The sequence below is a fragment of the Hydra vulgaris genome, chromosome 04 (genome assembly GCF_038396675.1).
Source record: "Hydra vulgaris chromosome 04, alternate assembly HydraT2T_AEP".
Taxonomy (NCBI): Eukaryota; Metazoa; Cnidaria; class Hydrozoa; order Anthoathecata; family Hydridae; genus Hydra; species Hydra vulgaris.
In genome coordinates this window covers 23453765-23471948 of record NC_088923.1, presented here as the reverse complement: position 1 = coordinate 23471948, position 18184 = coordinate 23453765, and the positions used below count along the sequence as shown (strand labels likewise).

General features: G+C 27.8%; 1 protein-coding gene across 3 annotated transcripts in view; it reads right to left on the bottom strand.

Annotated features, from left to right (window-relative positions):
* LOC136079663 (von Willebrand factor D and EGF domain-containing protein-like) overlaps positions 1 to 18184 on the bottom strand; it is a 174926-nt gene that overhangs the window by 111275 nt on the left and 45467 nt on the right. For 2 of the 3 annotated variants that reach the window (XM_065795830.1, XM_065795831.1), the window contains 2 exons: positions 15983 to 16195; positions 9043 to 9225 (listed from right to left, as the gene is read on the bottom strand). Coding sequence is in view for 1 of the 3 variants with exons in the window: in XM_065795829.1 (XP_065651901.1) it covers positions 9043 to 9225; positions 15661 to 15709 (232 nt within the window). In the remaining 2 variants the exon portion in view is untranslated. Of the gene's footprint in view, positions 1 to 9042; positions 9226 to 15660; positions 15768 to 15982; positions 16196 to 18184 lie in introns of those variants that run through there. The other variant, XM_065795829.1, reaches the window with a different exon arrangement.

Here is an 18184-nt window from a genome sequence, read left to right as displayed (position 1 = left end):
TGGACATTGAAGACTAACACTTGAAACAAGTCTTTTAAATGTTCCACCAATGCCACTACATGGGGACTTTCCATGTGATGTTGCAAAGAAATTCCATTCACATTGCATCCCAAAATCTTCAACACGATGGCATAAATTTAAAAAATGTTTGCAATTTTTGTATTGGCCAGCACAATTATCAGAGAAATGGTGGATTTTTGTGGCATTGGGAAATAATTCTTGTACAAAATTGGACAGTTCTTATTACTATACAATAAATAAATCCAACACCATGTGTTAAGTCATCAGATTTAAAACATAAAGACGTTGGTTGACTTTTAGTAGCACCCTCATCGTTTTTGTTATAAATAACTACAGGATGTAGTGTGCATTACTGTTGGTTCTAGTGGTTACTCTGGATTTCGTCTTGTATGACAAATTTAAAGTATTCTGCAAAATCAACCAAAATAATAATTTCATTTATGGGTACAGATGACAAAAATGTATTTAAATATTTACTTTGTGCTTTAGCAATATAAGAGTGAGATGTTATGCTATCAAGTTTTTCACTAAGACTTTCAATGAATTCGCTTATTGTAGATGTGTAACTTAGAAGCTCTGCTCTATCTGTTGTACTCCACTGTTTGTATTCAGTTATTTCATCTTCATCAACTTTGTCATTCTCTTCAAATAATCCTTCATTTTGCAATAGATTTGCAGTTATATAATTTATAATATTTTGAATTCCAGGGCAACGATTACATCTATGGACCACGCATTCCCTTGACTCTCTGCTACAAACAATCTTCTCAATAAGTTCATGGTAATTCTTTTCCAGTTTAACTGCGTTAAGTATAAGCTTTAGGTTTTGGTGTATTACACATATACAAACAGCATGGGTTCCTTTTTGATTAGCATAAATACACCATTTTGGCTTTAACTAAGCAAATTTAGAAAATCCTAATTTGGATTGAGGGTGCTCTAGTTTGAATTCAATAAACAATTCCTTTAAATTGCAAAGAAGTAATCGCTTTGATACATGTTTATTTTTGGATACACTTACAAAATCTTTCACACCTGGCAACTGCCGACTAAACTGATCATTACAATAGAAGCTTTCCACCTTATCAGTAATATCTAATTCAATTCTAACAATGTTAGTTTTTTCTGGAAGTGTTAATATTTTTTTTTCAAATTTAAGTTTTCTTGCTTTAGTTATGGTTGACTTTGATATATTAAATACTTCAGTTGCTTTCTTTAATGATCACGAATCTGGAACCAATGTTAAAATCTGAATCTTTTCTCTTCTATTTGCTGTTTTCAATTTTTCTTGCATTGAAAGTATCAATTTATATAGATCTTCAGCTTTCTTTTGATGTTCAACATTGGGCTCCTCGGTAACATTATTTTTCAGGTCTGTTGCGTTAACATTGAGGATAACTGATAGCTTTTTCGACATAACATCAGTAGCTTGCAATAATTTTCTTTTCCCTAGAAAATTTTTAGCATGTTGTGGAACAACATGAAATTTTACTGGTGATACATCTAATTTATCAAAACTATGTGTTTATAAGTTCTTTTTCTTGTGCAATTGTTTCAAACAAAAAGACATAAAGTCTTTATCAAAAAATGTTTGTTCCAGAAAATTATCTTCACCATTGTGATCCTGTAAAGTAGACGAATCATCTATTTTTTTTACCATTTCTTTTCGACATGAAGGACACATTTTAAAACCAGGTGTTGTTTCAATACTAATTGAACACATTCCTTTGCCAGTTGAATATCAGTTTCTCGCAAACCACCTATAAATATATTATAAAAGAATAAAAATCGCAAGAAATAACATAAAAAAATTAAAATTTTTCAAACTAATTGAAAGTGTACTAGATGCATTTTTTGTAAAAAGACAGTACAATAAGTTAAAAATATATAAATTTACCTTTTGTATTAGTTTTATGCCTTTTAAATGGGTCGATGCAATTTTTTAGGGAATTAGCAAACCGGTTAAGTAAAATTTGCTCATGATGTAAACAGATTTTAACATTAACGTTTAATATTAATAGCCCAGATCTCCATAAAAATAAATTTTTATTTCTCTCTGAATAGCTTGATAAATCTTTCAATCCAATTGATTTTGTGTGCACCATATTATGTGGCATTAATTAGAAAGCAAAAATTTATTTTAAAAAGAAATATTTATTTGAACTAAAGTTTCTTTAAACAATAGGTTAAAAAGTTTTCTTTTGTATAATATTTGATGACTAATGAAAATTATCAATGTCAATTAATTTAAACAAAATTATGAACACTGACCTATAAAACTCATTTTTTCACATATTACTCATATATTTTTACAAAAAATTTCAAATAACCCACCACTAAATTTTGCACTAAAAAACTCATTAAATTTATCAATTTTAATAAAAACAAAAAAATATATACAAAAAATTAATGCTACCATGTTTACCAGACCACCTTTCTGTCTTTGTTAAAATTTCAAAAATCTCTGTAGGTGAAGTACAATCCCAATTTTGATATAGCTCTTAATATTTTTATTAAAAACAAATATCATATTCTGATTCCTCGTCCTAAAAACTATACTGGTGCTAATTTTCAGCTTAATTACATGTTTAGTTGAACAGTAACTTGTAAAACAAAAACTATGGCAAAATCAAAATGGCCGCCGAACATAAAAAATTGCTAAAAACTCCTGATTTTAAAATAACAATATCTCCAAAATCTATTCGATACCAGTGCTAAAATTTTTCAAGGTAGTCTATGTTATATAGGTGACCATTTTTACAAAGTATAAAGAAAATCTAAGATGGTGGGTTATATGCCTGTCCCACTTTCTCATGGAATACTACAAAAGCAAATGTTTATCGCAGATAGTATTTCATCAAAAAAGATATGGGATATTAACGATGCAAATTCAAATCAAATACGTAAAAAAGGTTATCCTGCAGTTAAGAAGATAAAATCATTTAATTTATTAGGTTAAATAACAATAACAACAACAACAACAACAACAACAACAACAACAACAACTCTGAAAAGGATAAAATGTGCTGCTACAAAAATATTTTTGGACCCCCTCCTCACGACGATTACTTTATAGAGATATCCAGAAGTTCTGACTCAGAACGTAATAATAATCATAATATTAGGCACTGGCTTATAAGAAGCCAGTGTTTCCCAATCAAAGAGACTCAGAAATATTTAATTGGGCTGGAGATTTTATCATTTTAAATATTTTTATTTCTTAGCAAACATTATATTTCAACTCTTTGCATTTACAAAAAATATTAAGGGAAATACAATTTGAGTTTAACTTTAAATAGGGTAAAACGGGTTAATCTAAAAAATTTTTTATTTTTCAAGAACAAATATTTTTAGAAAATTTTTGTGTATATAATTTAAAAAAATTTATTATTATAATAAAATAAAGTATATAACAACAAACTTAAAACTAAGATTAAAATCTTTGATTTTTAATTTTGTGTTAATAGCTATGTTCTTTGAACAAAATAAAAATCATATTTGGTTACAATAACTTAGTGGCAAATATAATTATAACTTAGAGGCATAAACGTGATTGCTGCATGCAGCGACCACATTTATGTTTTGACTCCTAAAAATTGGTAGCATAGCGCAATATATGCACACCTGTTTCAAAATATTTATAAACGGATGGCTTGGAGCTTCTAGTTACTATGAAGATTGTAGAAACCACTTTAAACCGCCTCATTGCAGTCGGTGAAAATTTCCTGATATTCTCATGAAAGCTGAAAAATTTGCAAGATTGGCTAGCAATATCATATTTGAAGCTAACAAAGGTATCAAAGAAACATTTGAAATTGAGCTCCCACAAAATATAGCTTGACAAAGAAAGCAGATACCTGGTGAAAATACAAGTGATAAAAGCAGGCAAGAATTTAAGGAACGAGTAAGACGGTTTAAGATGAATGTATGAAGAATAATGTATTCTACTTTATTGTGGATCCTGTCACTAAACCAATCAAAGACCGTTTCCAAAAAAATGATGTCCGTGTCTTAAGGGGTATTGCTTGTCTGGATCCTCAAAACTTTCTATCTTTGCGTGACCATATTAACGACTACATTTTTCATGATTTAGCCAACCTTGCTGGTATACAGAGAGAAACTAATTTTCCATTTGTTTGTAAGACTGATGAAACTGAATCAGAGAAACACAACTCTGCAACAGATGTTTGAGTTGCTTTCTTTGTTTTATCCATCGATACAATTTACATTGTTCTGGATATTCAAATATGTATGTTGCATATAAAATAGAATTATGTCTCCCTTGCACTTAAGTCAAGTGTGAGCAAGCTTTTTCAAAGTTGAAGATTTTGTATTCTGTTGGGTAAAGAGCACCTCAGATCACATATTTCAATGATCGTTAAGAATGACATAAAAATTTAGTACAATGAGATTGCCCACAATTTGATAAAATCATCAAATCTTCTTAAGGATTTCTTGCTTAAGTATAATACTGAAAATACATGTAATTTTTTTATATTTGATTATTAATTTTTATGTATATATATAATTGAAAAATTTGACAACAAACTTGTATTTTTTCTAATATTGATAAATTTATTGGAAAAATCCGTTTTAGCATAGCAATAATGAGCAGAAAAAAAAGTGGTGCGATGCTAAAGTTTAGAATAGCTATATTTTTAAAACCTTAGATATAAATATATTTTTTTAAACGTGCCGAATAACTTAATGGACGGAGTGCGTGGTTAAAGATATGGAAATTTGCATGCACTTTATTGGAAATTTCCTATGCCCTTAAAACAAAAAAACAATGTGATTAAGGGTTTCACTTATTTTTGCTACCATAAGAGCCCTATCGGTGCCAGCCCATTGATTTTGTTTAAGATAGAGAAAAGGTATTTTTGGATGTAGTTTTTTTTGACTCATTCAAAATTCATACAATGCTCCTGTAAAATTCACAGACGCAGAAATGTTCTAGTTTACTTTGTACTTTTTATTAATTCTATTTGTAAATGTACTTAGTAGACTAGTACATTTCTACTACGGTAGAAATGTACTATTCTACTTTCAGTAAACAAGTTTGTAATGAAAGACTTTAAATTTTTATTTAAGGAGTCTAAAACAAAAAGAAAATTAACATACTTTATTAGCAATGGATATATTGGAATGTTAAATTTTTTGAAAGACTCCATTATACCTGATTTAAAAATGAAGTTTATTTACCTATTAGGTTGACGCGGAGACAGTAGCAACTTGTTAATACGATAGTTTCCAACTTGACTCCAAACTTGATAGCAATAGCTTAGATGAGATGATAACATTGCATAGTAAGTATTCTTAAATGTAACTTTATCGATATAATGACGAATTTTTGAAAACATAACCGTTTGGACGAGAGTTTTTTGTAAATCAATGTGAAAGTTCCATGAAAGATTGCAGTCAATTAATGCTCCAAAATATTTAATAGCTCTCAAAGGATAATGATACGATATGATGATGTGCAAGAAATTTGTATCATCAGTAACAGTTGAACTAACGAGAATTGAATAGAGTTGGTTAGGTTGTTAACGTAAATTAAAAATAAAGGAGGACCAAGAATAGAATCTTGAGGAAAACTACACAAAACTGATTTATTACTAGAATTAAAACCATTAAAGCTTACAAATTGTTTTCGACCTGAAAGATTAGACCTAAACTAGTCATTTAAAAAACGGAATTTCTACAATAGTTTCATTTAGAAATCAAAATAGTATGGTCAACGGTATCGAAAGCTTTTTGTAAATCAATAAAAACATCTTAAACGAAATGACCTGTATAAAGAGCTTTTCTAATTTTTTCTGTTACACTTGTTAATGCATGGCAAGTAAATTGTTTTGATTGAAAATCAAATTAAAAACCATTTAAATAATTTAATGAGTTTAGAAAAGAGTATACTCTAGAATGCATGAATTTTTCAAGAAGCTTACTAATGTTAGTTAAAAGAGAAATAGGTCTATAGTTAGTGCATGAATGTTTAGAGCTATTTTTAAATATTGCAATAATGCAAGATAATTTCAAAATAACAGTTTAAAAAATGATAGAAAATATTAAAGGTAAAATTTGGGAATGATTTAATGAACTTGATGATTTTTTTGGATTCAATTTAGATAAAAGAGATGAAATTTCAGGAATATTTGTTGGGGATAATAGTAAACTATGTAAATTTGGATATTTGTAAACTTTTAAAAAGATACTTTTGATAGTTAATGTATGACGAACAAATATTAAATTTGAGTTTATGAGCAACATTGGTAAAAAAAAGTGTTAAATGATTCAGAGATAAGAGTTGGTTCAGTTATATAAGTTTCATTTTCTTGCAAACAGTTAAGAAATGATTGATTAAAATTTTTGACATTTATCAGAATGTTAATGTCTTTCCAAAGTTCACGAAGAACATTTTACATTTTCTGAAAAAAATTTTAATGGGTTTTTTTGCCAAGTTTAATTAATGTAATTATCATATATTTATATCTTTTAAAAATACTTTAAAACTTATATATATTAATAAGATCTTTAGATCTTGACATTTTTTGTTTAAAAAGATTACGCACTTAAATAGATTTTAAATTTCTTTTTGTAATCCATGATTTGAATCGACGTTTGAAGTTATTGATACTTAATTATTGAAGTGGGGCATAGTGTTTTAAAATCAATTTTGTTTCATTAATAAACGTTGGAAAACAAGAGATAGTATCATTGGACTTTATAAAATCATCCCAGTCAGTTTTTGATAAATCGGAGTTGAAGGTTTTCTTGATTGAAGTTTCTAAAACTTCTGCTATATAAATTGTGACTGGTTGGTATGAATAATTTATTGAAATTTGGACGAATTCAAGTTTGAGGTAAATGATCCGAAGCAAAAGTTGTAAAATTTCCCAAAAAAGTTTCATTTGTAATTAAATTCCATAAAATATTATCAATAACTGAAGCGGAGCGATCAGTAATTCTAGTCGGCAAAGTGATAAAAGGCGAACAATATAAAAAGAAAATAGGTTTAAAAAAATCAGACGTCGCAATATCATTATTTGATTGTATCAGATCAATATTATAATCACCAAGTAAAAAAAAAAAATTTATTTCCAGCAGATTTTTTTAAAAATAAGACATCATGATAATATTAAAAATATTGATATTTATGCAAGGGTGTCTTTAAATGCAACCAACAATATTAGACTTTTTAGAAAAAATAAATTTCAATAATATAGCATAATTATTAATTTGATTAGAGACTTTATTTAAATAAAAAGACGCCTTGTTACAATATAAGTAATTTTTAAAAAAATTTCAACTTGATCTAAACTAGTATTTTTACAAAACACGGCAAAAAACTATTTAATTCTAGCGTGGCTTAGGGTCAAATGCGCATTTTTTTTAACTGCTTTTTTATCAAAATCTTATTAGGATATAATATGCTGATAAAGGTTTTATACTTAGGCTAGAAATTAAACGAAATCGACATATTGAGATTTACATTATAAATTTTTTCTAGTTTTGAACTAAAATTTTTTAATTTATAACAAGTAAAAATTATTAAAAGGAGTCTTTATAAGCTTAGGGTGGGTGGGAAAATTTTCTAAAATTAATAAACGTCCCCGCCCCCTTCTTTTTATTAAGAGCTCAAGAGTACTAACACTTGAGCAAAGATTTTAATAAGGCAGTTATAAAATTTGTGGTCTGGAATAAAATTTTAGTATTAATGTATAAAAAAAATTGTAAAAAAATACAATTTTATGAAAAAAATTTGCATTTTTACGGTTAGGATAATGATTCTGCACCCCCTCTATTGCCCAAGATATGCCCAGTGGCGAGAAGCGGCGAGAATATAAATTTTTAGCACAATGTTACACCTTTCTTTTGATACCAAGTTTTATCTATTCAGATAAAAATTGAATAAATTATAACAATTTAGATATATAAAAACTAAATTTTCACCACAGTTTCAACAAATCTACAAGTTAAAAATTTGTTACTTAAGACGTTATAACTTTTTGTAAAATAGTTCGATTTTAATTAATTTTTCACCATTAAAATATTGTATTGAAGCTCTTTTTAATGATATTTAACTACCCAGTGGGCACGGTACGTTTTTAAAACGCTTTTAAAACGTTTTTTAGACGTTTTTATAAGGTTTAAACCTAATAAAAACGTCCAAAGAACGTTTTAAAAACGTACTGTGCCCACTGGGTATCTACTATTTGATCAATTTAAATATTTCAATAAAAATACCTTATATCATATAGACTTAATATGATTCATACGCTTGTTTATTATATTTCAAAATGTCTTTTCCGATTGAAACCATTCACAGATGACTTTCAATATTGATTGGTCTATTAAAATTTTAGAGTTAATTTTAAATGGTTTTTAATTACTATTCCTGTGAATTTGAAAAGACGCGCAAATATCACGAGGTTTTTGAACAAAAAGTAACACCGTGTTTAGCCAGGTTATTTTATATATTGTTACATTAATTTCTATATCTCAAGAAACAAAAATATACCAAGATTTGTCTATCTTTAAATTTTCCGAGTAAAAAATTATAAAGACGAAATTTTAAAAGACTAAAGTTCTAACTAGTTAATTAGTAGTTAAGTTTAGTATTTTTAAATTTTTGGGGAGAGGCGAAAAGGACACTTGTCGAAGGGGCGCCAAATGAAAAAACGTACCTAAAATAATAATGAAGAAAAGGTCATTCATCTATAAAATAAGGAAATTTTGATAAACAAGAGCGCCAATCAAGGTTGCTATCCCAGGCGGCGTGGCGGCTCTCGGCGGCCCTGTATATAATAAATAATAACACGCAATAAATAATAAAATTAAATACATAACTTCAATAAACAATAATAAACTTCAATAAACAAAAAGTACTTAAATACAAGTCAGCTCTTCATTTAAGCATAAATGGAGATGGCAAGATCTCTGTCAGAACTCACAAAAAATATTTAATATTTCGCATTCAAATGGGTATTAAAGAATTACAAAAATATACTAAATGTTGTTTACCTTTTTTACAAATAAATCCAAGCGTTGCGTTGCAGTTAAGATCATTCCAACCATCACGATTTGTCTCCACACAGTCTTCATCTCCATCTAACTCAGTGGGTTCCTTATTTTCCCAATTAAAAAACAATGCTGTTGTATTATCAGACCACTTATATGTTCCCTCAGTCTGAATATCATTAAGACCTATTTAAAATAATGTAGTAGATTAATACAATTATCAAATAAATATTTGAATCAACTATCGAAATTTATTAAATTAAGTTTTTTGTAAATTCTAGTTACGAAAAATCACAGTACACTAGGTTGTGTAGTTTTATGCACCTTTTATATAAGGTGTTTTAAATAAAAGACAAGTTATATCAAAAAAAGCTTAAAATATTTAAAGATTCTAAGCATATAAATATTTTTATATGTTTTTATTTAGTGGAGCAGTTGTCTAAGAAAATATATTTACTTTTTTGAGTCTAAAAGCCATGGAAATTGACTCAATTTTCTTTAGGATGAAAAGCCTACTTTCTTTTTAATATTGTCTATAATTATTGGTCAAAATAGGGTCCAACAAAATTTTGGGCGATGTATAAATACATTTATAAAAGATTTTTTTTTTTTTTTTTTTTTGTTATTCACCTCCTCAAGGCCAAGAAGGCCACTTCAGGTGAGGAGGCTACTTAATAGTGGTTATAACCCTCTCTCAACTCTATAACTCCGTAACACGAACCTCGACAAACAAGGCCGCTGCGCCGAGAAACAAGTTGAGCGCGGTACTACCAGGGACGTGGTGGGGATCGAACTCGGAACCTCTCGCTTATGAAGCGAGCGCTTCACCACAACACCACTACCGCTTAATGTAATGGAAACGTATTTGATAAAATAATAAATTTGAATTCTTTTATTTTGGTCAATTATAAAAAAAAGTTCCATTATAAAAGTTCCATTATAAAAAAGTTCCATTATAAAAGTTCCAGCACTCCCGATAGTTACGCCTTTTTTAAATAGGCCGTAGAAAATACGGCATAACTTTATTTACTGATAGTTTCCTTACTTTATGACTGCTAATTTCGACCAACTTCTCTTTAAACACGTTGTTTGTTGAATTAAGTTGTTAAGTTGCTTAGTTAAGTTGTTTAGTTAAGTTATTCTTCCTCTCTTGCTTGACTCAGATTTTGTAACGTCACCTAAAAAATAGCAGATCTCTTTGCTAAGAACTTTCATCATATGATTTAACTAACAACATACAACATAATTTCTAAACTATGGGTAATTCTTGCATGTGTAAACCTTGACTAAGCCACTGTTCGTTAGAGCGCGCTTTTTCACCAGTTTTTTTTTTTGCATTTTCTATTTTAATTAAGTATTTTGTTATGGTTATATGACGCAGTATAAAAATTTTGCTATCCGCAAGTACATCGATTGCTAAAACAGTTTCACAAAATTGTAAGTCATTTAAACTATCTGATATAACTTACATGATTAAAGGAGTGTTTATAAGATATAATCGTTTATTGCTTTTTATCAAATATAGTCAATTTAAAAAAAGACGGTAAGGAAGGCTGTTCAATTTCCTATTATAGACTGTGGGAACCCTAATAACCTCCTTTTTGTTGCGTTGGTGTCCAACCCGCACAAGGATGATTAGAAAAATAAAATCTTATTCAATTAAAATAGTGCTTAAGAAAAAACTTGTAATTTTTTTTTCAAACATTAGTTTGACCTCTCAATTTGTTTTTCGGCTATCAGTTGACCCGGAATCTTGCAATTGATTTTTCACTTCCTTCCAGACTTGCTAGAGCTCTGAAATTTCCAGCATTTGCGTAAATTTAATTAACTTACATGTTAAAATTGTTTTAAAAGCCAACTGAAGAACTCCACTTTTTTAAATCTCTTTTTTTTTGTTTTGATTTTCTTTTTTCTTTCTGTCTTTACTTTGATTTTACTTTCTCTTGACAACATTTGTGTGAACATGCAAGTCAAATTTGTTTCCTCGGCAAGTAGGGGGTTGTACCCTCGGCAAGTAGGGGGTTGTACCCTCGGCAAGTAGGGGGCTGTACCCTTACTTTTTTTCTCTATTATTTTGTTTTACTTTAAAGTTGGGGTTTATACCTTTTTAGAAAGAAAGATATTTTGCAAAAAAGCTTGAAAAGTCATTTCAATGTCTTTTCAAAGCTTTTTTTTAAAAACTAATACTAAAACAAATAAACCAAAAAAATTTTTTTTTTACTTTACTCGTTTTAGTATTAATTTTTTTTTCTGGAGTAATTAGGTTAGTGGCCCTCATAAAAGTTTACCGTAAAGGAGCAAAGCGTATTTGTAGCTATGCACTGCTTTTCATTTCTCTTATTCGGTGTGGTTGTTGTCAAGGCCGTCCCGAGGAGGTCTCTCATGGGGGAGGGTGGTGGTGTTGTATGTATTTTTTGCCAACTAGAGACACACACACAAAAAAAAAAGGTTCTCAACATTTGGCATTTGCCAACTATACTTCAAAACTTGCCAACTAAAATGCTAAATGTACAAATGAGCGAACTCAAATGCATATATAACATCTTGGGGAGGGGATACCCCTTCATCCCCCGTTCGCGATAATCCTGGTCGGCCCTGGTCGTAAAAACCACTCTAACAGAAAAGAAGCTTAATTTTTTTTTATTTATTTATTAATAGCTATTAATGTCTGAAATGAACTAATTTCAATTAGCCTGTTCCAGACAACAATTGTTCCACTTAGTCATTTCCAGAAATAACTTTCATTTTGGTTACGTTGGTTTATAACAACAACTACGCTGAATAAAAAAAACAAAATACAAAACTTAGAACAAAATTGCAAAATGCAGAGCCATTTTCAAAGCAAGAACTATAAACCAGACAGTCTTTTAAAGAAAACTTTTAAATAACTGATTTAAATAACATCTAGTTTAATTTTTAAAAAAAGAAAGAAAATGAAGCTAAAAAAGTAAGAGTAATTAACAGGGTGATTCAAAAAACACACTTTTAAATTTAAACATATATGGTCGATTGTGAAGAAAATCGTCCTAATGTTATTTCATCATATAAATGATTTAACAACAAGTTGTTTTTTTTCAGTATAATTTTGTTACTTTTTTTACTTTAATTTTATAAAATTTAAAGTAAAAAGGTTAACAAAAGTGTAAATCACAGTATTTAAACAACGAGATTCCAATGACATATTTAAAATCAGGCCCATTGCAAGCTTTTTGTTATTGATTGAGAATGTAACTGTTTGTAACGACATGAAGCAAACTCCAAACATATATATATTCATGTTTATGTAAAGCTTTTCAAAAGTATTGCTATAATCGGGGTCTGTTAACAATAAACCCCTAAAATATTTACCTCCCATTCATGTCATTAGCGCAAGAGCAACGAGTTGATTACGTTTTTTTTAACACTCTAAACTAAGTTTAAGTTCATTAACAAGTCTCTCATTTCATGCATTAATCTCTTAGTGTTCAAGTGTAATGAGCATATAAATTTTGAGCCCAATTATTTGGGGGATTTGTAATACTATCTTTAATTAAGTTATACGTTGGTCTGACAATCAAATTCTGTTCCTCATTCAAAAGTTCAAGCAAAAACTAATTTAACTATTTTTTCGTGAATAAGTATTCAAATGACACGGACTTCATCTTAAAATTTGTCGAAGAATAACGAAGTAAATTAAGTTTGTGTAAGCGACTTTAGTCTAAAAGATCATTTGTATTTTTCAAACAATATTACGAAATTAATTTTTTTTTCAAATTTAATTTGGTCATTGATTATTGCTTTTTTTTATTACGTAAAGACATTCTTTAATAAAGTGGCTGATTTTTAATTTTCACAAATTTTTATTTTTCCAAATTTGCCGTTACAAACAATTACTTTTGTATAATATATGCAAATGGCGGGGCAAGAAGAAGTCAAAAATAGTCTTATTGCCTAGCCCGTAAATATTCATACATAATAAAGTCATTAAAAACATGCCATTAAAAATTGGTGATCATGATTTTTTTCTGAAGTTTAATAAATTTATTTTAGTTGACAATTACAGCTTTGTATTTTTGGGGAATAAAAAATTAATGTATAAGTAGCTGAAATACCAAATAGTCCTGTATTAATATGTTATTTTAGGAAAAAAGAAGCTTTTTTCTAAAATAATATACTAAAACAGAAGAAATATTGCATAAAAAACAGAAATTTTGAATAACTTTATTTTTTTGACATATAAATAAAATGCTTTTAAAAATATTATCCATGAAAATATAAGTTAAACAAAATACAATATTTAGTTTTAAATTGATTTAAATATAAGTATTGCGTGGTATTATACCACCTCGAAAGCAATTTTCAGCAGGTTTCATAATTTGAAAATGCGGCGATTTCTTTTTTCACCTAACCGATTAAAATTACTTAATCAACAGCATCTTTAACTAATAGTATTATTAATAGTTGCATACAAATACGGTCTTTTAATGTGTTGTTAAAAACCATATTAAACTCATTTAAAGACTTTATGGTAACCAATAATATAAAGATGCCTCCAAGCGTAAATTTTGAGGTGTAATCGCTTAATATTTTTGTCTTACTCAATGCCGTTACTCATTCGTGCGCGTTTACACGGAGTTTTATTATGAATAGGGTTTAGCATGCTCTTTCTCTTCATATTTTTGACCACACGAAGAGGTATTTTAAATCTTTACAATCTGTTAATATCTGCTTAATCAGTAATAAGACCAAAAACTTTGCTTTATCAGCTTAATCAGTTATAAAAGAAAATTAAATTCAACAGTTAAACGTTCAAAAACTAGAAAAACTAGGAAAGTTGCTTAGGAATAATCAATGTTCTTGCAATAATGAAAAGTATATTTGCTAAAAAAAATTTTTTGCTGAAAAAATTGTTTAAAGAAATTTCTAAACAAAACTCAATCCTAAAAAACTGTTCAAAGTCAATAAGAAAGTGAAGAAAATATTTTTTTTACCATTATCACTGTTTGAGCAGTAATAATGATAGCATATGTAAAAACAAAACGCAACCTTATTACAATAGCACAGAGGCTCAGACTTGACAGATAGTGCATTGTTTTAATTTTTAGTTGTATTTACAATGTCTTTTGGACATTTTCTAAATAGTTAAGGATACTAACTAAAAAAACAGCCCAAATAGGACATAAACACTCCATACAAAGACAGATAATAGATAAATTTAAGTAAAAATTTAAGTATTGAATTCTAACAAATGTCCTAGTGATGTTTTCTGATGCAACTCAATCATAATGATGAAATTTTTTTTTCAAATAATGATTGTCATTAAACATTTAAGTCAACAAAGACATAAATAATATGTTTTCATATTTGCAATTTTTAGAAAGGAAAAAAAAATTGTTCATGTGAAACTGTGTATTTTTATTAAATAAAATTAATGACGCACCTTATTTTAGCTTTGTTTTCTTTTTGTCCCTATTGACCACGTTTTAAAAATTATAATATACTTTTCTGGTTTCTTTCAATTTCTAACTCTCTGCCCCTAATCACCCTGTTTTACGATAGTTAATTTTAATTTTTGCAAAATTTCAAAATTACACATTTGCTTTTGTTTAACGTTTCTGAAACTAAATGGTTTTTAATGAATTATCATTTATTTTATCAAAGGTGCAGAGTGTTCTATTTTCTTTATAGAAAAACTTTTAAAACAAGTATTCAACAGAATTTTTAAAGTTAGTTCTTAATAATATTATTTAAAAATAAATTTTTGTGTAACGCATTTTAGCTTTTGTTTAACCTGCTAAATTTCTCTCATTTGTGAATAGTTGATTCACTATTCCTAAAATAACCTTTTCTTCTTATTTATTTGCTCTGATCTAAATTTTGCTTCTGTGTTTAAAATTTGCTTGAATATCATGTTTAAATGACCTTTTAGTTTGTTTTTATTAGTTAATAAAGTGCTTCAAGAACACCAAACGGTACACATTTTGCATGTTGTATCACAGAACACCGTAAAAAGAGCATTTAACTAGATGGTTAACGCTTTCTTCTTTATCAATGTTGCTTATCTGGCCAGAGCTGGTATCAAAGCTTTGTAAAAACCTTTTAAAAATTTACACCATAAACAGGTTCATTTTGCTTTAAATTATACTCAAAACTAATGGTTAGAAGTTTTTTCTATTTAAAAAAAAGCAATCAATCACAAATTACAAGTTAGATTGATTTAGGAGAGTTACATTTGTTTTGTAAAATATGTTTTTATTTCATTTGTCGGAAACTTAAAGTTTCTTTTGTAATGGTAAAATTATTTTAAAACATAAAACCTTTTTTGTAAATTAATTTTACTTCAATTTTATTATTTTTTATCATCTATTGTAGATCTTTAAGTTCTTAAATATGATATTTAATAATAAATTTCTGGAGATGTTGAAACATCTTCAGAAATGTATTATTATAACTTCAACTGTTGAAAGTTTGAACATAGCAATAATCATTTCTAATTTAATATACAACTTTAATTACTTTAAAAAGAGTTTCTTTTAAAATGTTACATATTTGGCTACTGTTAATGTAAAACAGTCTTTTTTTAAACGGTTGGAGAGTTTTAAATAATATATGGGATTATAAACAATAAATTTTTTTAGATACCTTTTGCATTATCAGAACTTGAAAAAATAGTCATTCCCATCCACGCCATTTCAAATTACTTTGAAATTAAAAGTATGTTTTAATTAATTATTCTCAAATAAACTACAATGCCTTACTTATTTAACAAGTATAACTGATAAATATATACTTATATAAACCGTTAACCTTTTAACATATTTAGTTATACACAAATGCGTAAATATTAAAGCTGATAATAAAATAAAATCCCTCAACTCTAATTTTAATCTAAATGAGACGAGACACGTGTGCAGTTAATTATAAATGCGTGCAGTTAATTTTTTTAATAAATAAAAAACCCTACCAATCCAGTAAGCTGACCACCATCAATAAGTGTGATTTGAAATAAAATAATTTTCTTTTTGATCATCTATTTTTATCAAACTACCTCCATAGCTTTGGCACGTTAAAAGAGCATCATTCCATGTTTTTGTGCCTGTCCAATAACCACTAACAAAATTGTAGCAATGATTTTTATACTCCAACCAATCATTAGTGCAATTGCCATCATAAATCACTAAAATTAAATTTAAAATACTTTAAACTCTAAAAATCTGCTATACACCTCAATAATATTTATTTAAGTTTCTTGATCGTTTATTTTTTTCAAAAAAAAAAAAATTTTTTGTTTTTGAAAAAAATAAACTATCCTTAGTAAATATAAACTACCGAGTTTGAAACTATTTAAAGACGCAAATAAATTAAGAACTAAAAGTTTTCAATTAACATTTTGTAACTTTTTTCAAACTGATGATTATATAGACGATAATAAATCAGATCCAGATTTACTTTAACAGAGCTGGAGCTATAAAAAGTAATTTCAATTACTTTTATAAAGTAAAAGCGTTCTCCCCAAATATTAGTGTAGAAAGAAATTGTTTTTTTTTCTCTTTTAAATAAGGTTTCTTAAAAAACTTTGTAAAAAAGTTATTTAATTTTTACATATTTAAATACACCTCAAAATTCTCTACAAAAAAGAATTAAGAATCTTTTTCCAGTAAAAAAAAAAGATTCAAAACTCCAAACTATTTCATTTCAGACGAAATATGCAAATAGGGTGCCGTTGCGGTTCTAAAAATAGATTTGATAAACTTTTAGCAAAGCTTTTTGGGATCGAAATGCGGACAAACAAAACAAAATGCTAAGAAACTTACTAACAGTTCTGAATATAAATGTGTATAAAAGTAATGTTAAAAATAATGTTATTAGGACTTATTCTCATCAGATTTTTGAAACTAGAACGTTTGCCAGCTGGTGCAATTAAAAAAAAATAGGAATCACTGAAGACTCGATTACAACTTGGAAAAAAGGGTAAAAGAAAAATAAAGCTTTCGAAATTATATATTTAAACAAAAAGTTTAAGAGAGAGTTAAAACAAAGTTTTAATAGTTTACTTTAAAAAAAGCATTAGCATGTTTCAAATTTTATATCAGTGTAGCATTATTGATGTGGTTTCATTTCAGAAGTGTGGAACTATGGAGTTTATAACCTTTCAAGGTTTCTTGTCGATAAAAAAAATTTGCTTTTACAGAAACAAACAGCTATTTAAACTGCACTATTTTTAAGCGTGCGGAAGTTTACAAAAGAAGAAGCCATCCAATCAAAATCAAAAAGAATTGTAAAAAGCACGAGTTTATTCTGAACGATTCTATAAACATATTTATTTAGAATCAAATTAAAATAAACAATAGAGTGTCCCAAAAGAAATTTTCTAGCACGCATGTTTTTCCCATTCCTTTATAACAACTAACTTTCACATATATGACTAAAAAACTTTTCTTAGGTCAATTTCAGCTATACGTAAAATCTCAATTTCCTAATTTTTGATAAAGTTTGAGCTTTTTTAACCTTTTTTAGATCAGAATCCAAAAATTTTACATTTTTAATGCTCCAAACCCTAGAGAATTTAGAAAACCAATGTTTTTAAACTATATAAGAATCAGTCCATCTGGCCTTTTTGGTATAGAAGGTTCGTTGGAGCCTGATTTACAAAGGAGGTGGGGGGCGGCGATAATGATAACTAGTTGAACAGCCTTTGTGTTTTCTGTACAATTTTTTGTTTTAACTGGATTTTGTCTACTCTTTTGATTTTAACCGCTCATAGTAATAATTAGAAGTTAAATATGAAGTTTTTTTTCATATACAATTATGTAATAGTTATGTATACCTACAATATGCATTATTTACTTAAAAATTTTATAATTAAATGTAATTTTTTTAGGGGGACACTAGAATTAAATTTAAAAAAATTTTTTTTTGCATTAACTAATAATAAAAGTATTAAATAAAATAGATTGTACTCAAAAAACAAAAAAATAAAGGCTGAGAAGTAAAAGTGCAGTGTGTCAACAAATTCAAGGAGGCTGCTATTTCTCCTAAAGTACACAATTAATGAGCTTCCAATAAACCAGCTGGCAATCATCGGAAATATTCTGAAATACATTCAGTTTTTAAAATCTCCTGGTTAGAATTAATAATTATTTTTTTATATAAAACTATACCATAA